The sequence below is a fragment of the Lotus japonicus genome, chromosome 6 (assembly GCF_012489685.1).
Source record: "Lotus japonicus ecotype B-129 chromosome 6, LjGifu_v1.2".
Lineage (NCBI taxonomy): Eukaryota > Viridiplantae > Streptophyta > Magnoliopsida > Fabales > Fabaceae > Lotus > Lotus japonicus.
In genome coordinates, this window is record NC_080046.1 from 62,402,389 (window position 1) to 62,411,048 (window position 8,660).

Genomic DNA, 8,660 nt, shown 5'->3' on the forward strand with positions numbered 1-8,660 from the left:
ATACACAAAGTAAAGAACAAAATAAAAAGAGGAACTCAGTTGTTAACATTATAAAAAAAAAATTAATTAAAACAGCAAAACTGATCGGCTAACATAAAGACATTACTCTACCCAGCGAAAACATTTAACCCCTCCCATCGGTTCTGCAACAGACACAAAGTGCAAAATGCTGGTAACCCATCTGCGGAGCCAAAACATACCAAGCAGAAAGTATATATGTATTAGTATCAGGCAGGTTTTGATTAATTAAGATGAACAAAGTAAATCATGAAATTTCCATATATAGCTAATTAACTTTTTATCTACAAATTATAGGTGGTCCATCTAAAAGTTGCCAGACTAACATATTGGGGTAAGTTGGTGAGAACAAGTTATTTTCCTTTAGAATTGGTTTGTGTGCTCAATTTTTGTTGTTAATGTGAGAGTTGTATCGTTAGGTAATTTATAAGTTGTCTATAAAAAAATGTAATTTGTATGTATTTCTATATATAAGCGGCTATGATCCTGGAGGCATGTGAAAATTAAAAAATGCCTCTAACTATTGGTAAGCGGATATGGTTCTCTAAGTATCTCAATAAGTAATCTAACATGTGGTAGTGGTCGAAGCTGATCTCGCCTAAATTTTTAATTTTTACCTATTGAAAAAATTAAAAATACTCACAAAATACACTTTCTTCCCAACGTTTCTTATTAATTGGTTAAAACTCAAGAGAATATAATGCAACTAAAAATATGTCATACTTCCAATTTAATTGACGCATATGAATTTCATCCAATCATTTAGAAATTGTATGAAAATCTGAAAATTACGTACCAATCAAGAATCAAGGAAGAGAGATTTCCTTTTCCCGATCGACATGGATCACTCAAAAAGCATTAATATAGTATTTTAAGTGAAAAATGGCACTAAAAAAGTATAAGATTCAAAATTAAACAGAGCACACTCTATAAAGATAAAGATTATTCCGGTACAATGGAGATTCTAAAAGCCGCCAGTAAAAAAAAGGGCTTTGGTTCATCAAAATACAACAAAATCAGCTTCTCGATCTTAAGGCTGTGTTTGGGTGTTCGCATTGTGCTAGATCATGAGCTCCATTTCATGTTGTCAATTAGAGCCAGAGAGCACCAGCATCTCTTAGCATTCTCTTCAGCGAGCCACTCAAGTGAAGGGTCATAACCGTGTTGGCTGAACCCACAAACTTTCCACCAATGAACACAGCAGGAACAGAAGGGTTGCACCCTAGTCTCATAAGAGCCCACTCCATTTCTTTCCCTCTCAACTCCTCATCAAGCTCATAGATTGCAGGGCCCACGCCTTGCTCGTAAAACAACCTCTTAATTGCATGGCTCATCCCGCATGAGCTCTTGCTGAATATCACCACCGCCTTCTGTGACGCCAATTTGGACACACGATCCATATCAAATAATAGTATATATGTTATATTTTTCAAAGCACTTGCTAAGCTAGCTAGCACTTAAATGTATGGTATGATGATATGGTTTTAGTTTGAGATGTTTGTGAAGGTTTAAAGGGTTGTGTGTGTTTATATACATGTGGAGTAAGGACATGGTTATGTTTTGATATGATATATCCTGAAGAAGTGAAGGGGGATATTGAAAAGTGAAGGTTCTTGTTCTTCCATGATGATGAGTTGATATGCCATAAATATCCTTGATTAGATTGGGACTTGTGTGGTGTTTGGTTACTCATGAGAATTTGGCTGCTAGTGTGACAAAGAATCTAGTTGGGTGTTTAGATAAGCCAAACATGGCCTAAAGTGGGACCACGGGAATTGGAGGGGGGAAATGGGGGAGGAATGTGAGGTAGTATATCGCATGTGGAGGAAAATGCCGTTGATTACGTGGGAATGATGGTGCGTAAAGAATGTCAACTTTATATAGCAGAAATTCTATTCTAAGATATTCAATTCCCACACTAATATTTTGATAAAAGGACTATTTTTTAAACAAAAAGGTTCCATTTTAAATTTTATGAGTAGAAAACAATAATTGAAAGAGTTTTTGTTTCCTTTACCAGTTTATTAACTTATTTGATTAGAATTGATTGAGACCTAAAGAAAATGCATGTATTGTACAATATTCTGACTTGTTCTTTACGTTTTAATGCGAGTATTCGCAATGAGAGGATTAGTCGGTAGTCCTCCTGTAACAAAAAAAAAGTCGGTAGTGGATAGTTTCATAGTGATACCCTAAACTCAAAGAAAATAATTAATATTTTTTTTTATCTAAACACAATAATTTTTTTTTGGTACAACACCGGAAAATAACACAATATTATTTTTAGTTTAATAATTAACATATATTTTTGGTACATAATAATTAACATATATATTATGTGACGTCGATTTTGCATTTTTAAGAGACAATTTTTTTAGCATTTTTGGAAGGAATCTCTTTAATTTTGGATAAGGGAATAATACATAACACGTGGGTTGCTCATGGAGGGACGTTGACACGCGGCGGATACGAATTGCTGCATTCCTTTTTCTTTGGTGTGAGTATCAGTGATTGAGATTTGGTTCGATTTATGTGGCAAGAACTGCAAAATAATTCTCACACCTAACAATATATATATATTTTTTAAACATCACGATATCCATTGACAATGGAGATTAGTTCTCTCATCATGAATGCTTGTATTGAGGGTAAATTTCTGTAGGCATGCACTAATCGAACTGTATAAGTAAGTCAGTAAGTGGGCTGATGTAACATAAAATGGGTGCCCATAAATTCAGGTGAATGTAGGCTACAGGAGTGAGATGTACCAGTAAAATAAGTATCTAAAATGACATGGATAAGTGAGTGATGACTGGACAATATTTTCTATTATACACTCATTCATTCAATATTTACTTAATGATCCCACATTTAATTAGTTAATTTAGTATTGACCCCACTATGTTATTCGTCTTCATACGTTTCTTCGTGTCCTTCATTTTTTTCCAACACTCATTATCAGAAATCAATGCATTCCATTTCCACTTTCAGACCCAGAAATCCTTGAAAAATCATTAAATCCCTTACTAAAAAGTAAAAACCATTGAAAATTCCCAAAGAATCTTAAGCTGTTGTAGAACTCCCAACCCACCGCCTGTGGGAACGAGAAGCAATTTGAAACAGATTAGATTAACAACAACAGATAAAAGGTTTCAACCGAATAATAGAGATCGAAAATAATTTACAATAGGATTGGGCGCAATTGAAAATAATTTCTCCTAATTCCATAAAAAAAAAATTCTCCTAATCGTACAGCTGCGCGCAACTCATGCTCCAACAACGGGCGGAGTCGAGAAGCCTCACCGCTACCGCCTTGGATCCGCCGCTCTACGATACTTCGGTCCCGTTTTCTCTGTGTTCACCTTCGAAGATCGTTGGATTCCTTGTTGATATAAGATTTCAGTGAGATCCGAAAATTCCAGAAGAGTACAGCTTGCGACTGCGAAATGTGAGGCAAAGTAGGATTGTCGAGGCAGAAATTAGTGTTGATTCGCACAGAAGGTGAGGCGAATTGATCACAATTGGAAAACCAGAGGCGAAGGGAACCCAGAACGTGATGCTAATTCGAACCCAGAAGGTGTGGCGGCCAAATCAGAAGAACAGATAGAACCCTAAAACCAGTGACAAAATGAAAAGAAGGTGAAAGAATTATCTCATTCAACATCCAAATTTTTCACCTAACATAAGGGCTGAATTTGAAAAATAGAAGGTTCTGGGTTTAGTTTATAGCTACAATAAACCTAAAAGGGTTGATTCAGAGTTTTAAGAAATTCAATATATAATTAATAAATAATCCAAGTGTAAATTTCCTACTGGTACACGTCACTCCTGTATTTGACCCAAGATTTTTTGCTTGTACCAGATCGAGGAAATGCCCATAAAATGATACACTAACAATACATTAAAATTAAACTCCAAAGAAAATGGGATGGAGAAAAAATATCTTATATGAAATCATAGAATAAATCCTTTATAGTTAGGGAACAATAAAATGTTTTTAAATGCAAAAAGCCCATAAATTTTGTTCCCCAAGCAATTATTATTTTAACATATTTATTATGTTTTGTTTTTCTTATTGTGGTTTTGGATACTGTATGAGAGGCCGGATTCTGTCTGTCTTGAATCTTAAAAAGCAATAGAAAAGGCAAAAAGAAATAACTAATTTTTATGGTTGTCCTTTCCCTTTAATTTTGAGAAGAAGAATATGTATGATGTTATGTATCTAAAAGACTTAAAAATTGTAAAATTTTGCACTTCTCCAACCCACAACACCCCTAGTTTGTAATGGCAGGATCCACCATCGCATTTATCTCAACCTTTTTCAGCTTATAGAGCCCACATTCTTTCAAAACTCTTACATCGCCTCTTCATATTCATTGGTAGTTTGGTACATTCTTTTCTCTGATTAATTATGTATGATTAGATTGCATTTTGGTCCTTTATTATACGTGATTGTAAAAATTGGGTCATGCATGGTGTTTTGAAATGAGTCATTAAGGTCCCTCACGTTTTTTTTTTGCCATTCCATCTGTATTTCACTAAAAATCTAATGTTTTTGCTTATGAGTCAATTTTGTAAGTGCTGACACGTGACTTGGTCGGCTGACCACAGCGCAACAACCCATATCCACTGTGACCCACCCCTTCTGAACCAAAACGAACCGTCCACGAACCTTTGCGGTGAAAAGATGCCGCCCCTTGCACCACCCTCATTTTCGTCACGAATGAGCCAACCAAAAACCCTTCAACTATAAACTATTAAAACCCTCGCGAACAAGCCAACGTACCCCAAAACCATCGCCCTGCCTTGACAGTGCCACAAATTAACATGAGAGATTTTTTGCACATACCCATTTATGGGCTTAGAGATTAAAAGAAAAGAACTTGCCTTCATTGATGGGTCCTATTCAAGGTGGGGTTTTGATTGGGGAGAGATTTTGGGGAAATTAGAATTTTGAGGTGTGATTGCTTCAACAATGATTATTGGTCATGAATAATCTGAATGTTTGGGTCGGTATGGAGGTGAGAAGAAGGGGTTGGAGTTCAGGTACTTTGAGGCAATGCTTCTCTGCGAAGATAGATTTTCCGATGAGCCTGTCGAGATTGAGCTTGCTGAGGTGGAAGGTGGCAACGATGAGGTTAACTTGTGAGTCAAGAAATTTGACGTCGGTAGGGGTGAAGTGAACGCGAGCAGACTGTTGGAGGGAAATGCTTGAGCATGACCTTACAAAAGCAAGGATAGTCGAACGGTGATGAACAATAGAACATGCAAACTATGAAGCAACTAGAATCAATCTTGAGACCGAGATTATCCACAGTGAGTCGCACGAAAGAGCAAGGATTTGTCACATGCAAGTTTGTATGGCTCTGAGAGGAAAGGAAAGAAGAATGATGATTGTTCGTCTCAGTCTTTCAAAAATATACATGTCCTGACTCATGATGGTGATTAGAAATAAATTTACCCAAACGTTTTCTTAAGAACAAATGATGATCAAGTAGTAGCTAGGGGCACTCATATTATATGTTTGAATTAAATTATTTATAATAAACTTTTAATTAAATTTTGTCAGGAAACTTTGTGGGAAAAAAACTTGCTGAAATATATCTTTTCTCCCAGACCCATTTGTTGCTATACATATATCATATATGTCTTGGACTCTTGGTGCGTGAGGTAGCTATGCAAGACGTGGCGCCATGTAAATATTACAAACGTGGTATTTATGTTTTGGACAAGAGAATCTAACTCTACTACACTAGTCGGTAAGAGAGGCAAGTAGCTTTTAAATTGACACAGCTAAGCATATATGCATTATGATGACATTTTCTTAGAATCTTATCATCGATCTTAATAAATAAGTTTAGAAGCTTCTAAAAATCTTTGTCGATAATCACCATCACAAAGTAAAAAATTGATGCGGATGGGCCAAGAGGGAGAGACAAGCCCAAATGCCCCATTACCAGACCAAGTTGGGTGAAGGATTATGTTTGAAGCAGGTCTTACATTTCAAATTAATGGAACAGAGCATTCATTAATTTTCCTTAATCTCTGTTTCTTGCTCTGCTAGAGTTTTACATTGGTAAGATTTCTCCTTACCATAATTACCGATTATAACAACCCAAAACTGTGGAATTGGCAAATTTTCAGTAGATTACCAAGGGTCACATAACGCCGGTAATCAGCAACTGTTTTTGATGATTCTTTGAAGAAGTTGTTGGTTTGTTTTGGGGCAGTTTTTATGCATTAGTGTTTAAACCACCACAAAATGTTTAGTGGGCGTTTAAACCGCCACAAAATGACACAAAAATGGATGAAGAGACTAAAATCAATAATTCGCTATTTTAGAGAGAACAATTCAATAAAAAAAAATTAAAGGCGGTCAAATTCAATAATTCACTATTTTAGAGGGACAAAAACATGTTTAACCTTATTTTTATATCTAAGTATTGATTTTCTCTCTCTCTCTCTCAAAAAAAATTTGCTATAAATTATATTTTAATTAATTAAAAAAATATTTTCCCGTAAATTAATTGCACAAACTAATTAAAAGAGAACAAGGGTTCTTTTACTTTGTAACCAAAAGAAAATAAAGAGAACAAGGGTGGACTATTGGATAATGTTTGGGACCCCTGGGGCATCTAAATTAATTTCTTGCAGGACTTTGCTCTCTACAACGTTTGATATAGAAGATTAATTAAGACACGGACTTTTTTAATATTCATGTCTATGTCTAGATATACAGTGAAAAATTAATATTGCGGTGGACAATCCCCAAAGCAAAGAAAATTGTTTCTGTATACTACAATTTAAGGTCAGCGTAATTTTCAATCAACACTTATCAATTGTCAGGTCTTGCTCCAAACATACATATGCAAATCCAGGATTGAAAACTGAAGTTTTCCTTATTTGTGTCCAAATACCATTTGGTTCTGGATTACCTTTTGAAGATTCGTCGACATGCATGAAATTTCAAAAAACTCAGAGATGAAGGAGACCATGTACATACCAACTCTGTAATTTCTGGGTTTTGCCATCATCTTATTGTCATTGAAATTCTGAACAAATTGTAGAGAAGTGTATTAACAGTTCTTCCAAAAAGCTTTTGCTTAAAGTAAGCTAGTGTTGTTAATTTTTCCTAGTCCTCTCTTCTCATTCCTTGGGAGAACTTGTAGTTTTATGTAGAACTATCTAGCTAGTCATCTCTTCACTACATTCATGTTTCCCTTTCTAGAATTAGATGCGAATCTTTGATATTGAAAAAGAGGTCCCGGCCAATTGGATAACTTCAACTTTTATTCCAACGCAGCAGATGCCTCCAAGATATATATAGCAGAATAAAAATATATTGATACATAAGGGCAGAAAAAACAATTATGGAAAAATGGAATATATAGAAAGGAGAAGTAAAAAGTAGCTAAGGTTAGTCTTAGAACAGAGCTATTTCTTATTCCCCATTTGGTTACTGGGGCAATACTGAAATGAAGATCATAAATAATCGAAAATGATTGTTGAAAATACAAAATTTTGCGGTCATAATTCATACATCAAACATATGCATTATCGGCGGTTAACCGCCACTAATCTTTGCTGTGGTTAAAAACCAACACTAATATATATGGCTATGAAATTTCTATGTCTACCTATAACAGCTGTTCATTAATTTTTCATACCAAGAATACATATATTACACTACAAGAAGCATGCATAAGCAACAATTTAAAAGGCTACAACCTTTTTTTTGGAAGCCGTACCAAAAGGATGCCCCTTTATTTCCGTATGCAAGCATGGAAGTTGATTCGTTGAAATGAAAAGAAAACTTGCACAAATCACTTTCAACTGAATGATGAAAGAAAATTTAGAAACCGACCCAATATCTAAAGGAACATTCTCCTCATCCACTCTTCTATCTCTTTTTTAATTTCTGTGTGATGCCAAAGAAAAAAACCGTACCTTCCTCAAACTCCTATATAAGCAAACTCCATTTGGCTCTAGAAGCACACACATCTAATATACATTTCTTGCTTTCAACTTCAACTTTTGGCATTAATTGTACTGTCCTTGATCATCAGAATATTTGTGTACTTAGCAACATAATGGACAGGGTAACAACATTGGCATCAGAGAGGTCAGTGGTGATCTTCAGCAAGAGCACATGTTGCATGTGTCACACCATCATAACCCTCTTCAGTGATTTTGGAGTTAATCCAACTGTTCATGAAATTGATGAGATGCCTAGAGGAAGAGACATTGAGCAAGCTCTTTCCAGGCTAGGGTGCAGCCCCGCCGTGCCGGCCGTGTTCATCGGTGGTGAGCTTGTAGGTGGAGCTAATGAAGTGATGAGTCTTCACCTGAACCGGTCCTTAATCCCAATGCTTAGGAGAGCAGGAGCCATTTGGGTTTAAGAAACTACCCATGAGTCATGACCTGCTTGCTTCTATTTTGGTACTAGTAATAAGTGAATAAGAGCTTTACACTCCTTTTACAATGAGTGTGATATGAAGAGAATAAAGAGATGCGGAAAGCAATGTACTTAAGAATAAAAAGAGAAGCAAATGCAGAGAAAAGTGTGAAATGGTTGTAAATTAAAAATGTATTGAGTGAGAATTTGGATACTCTTAATCAATCTTTTTTGGTTGCATGTAAAA

General features: G+C 35.5%; 2 protein-coding genes across 2 annotated transcripts; one reads left to right on the top strand and one right to left on the bottom strand.

Moving 5' to 3' along the window:
• Positions 1-901: 901 nt before the first annotated feature.
• Positions 902-1,604, bottom strand: LOC130723489 (monothiol glutaredoxin-S10). Its single transcript, XM_057574558.1, has one exon. It carries the CDS (start codon positions 1,416-1,418, stop codon positions 1,110-1,112), a length of 309 nt encoding a protein of 102 aa, XP_057430541.1. The 5' UTR covers positions 1,419-1,604; the 3' UTR covers positions 902-1,109.
• A 6,395-nt stretch (positions 1,605-7,999) lies between these two features.
• On the top strand, positions 8,000-8,660 carry LOC130723499 (monothiol glutaredoxin-S4-like). The gene has a single exon (XM_057574568.1). The coding sequence runs from the start codon at positions 8,109-8,111 to the stop codon at positions 8,415-8,417; it is 309 nt and encodes a 102-aa protein (XP_057430551.1). The 5' UTR covers positions 8,000-8,108; the 3' UTR covers positions 8,418-8,660.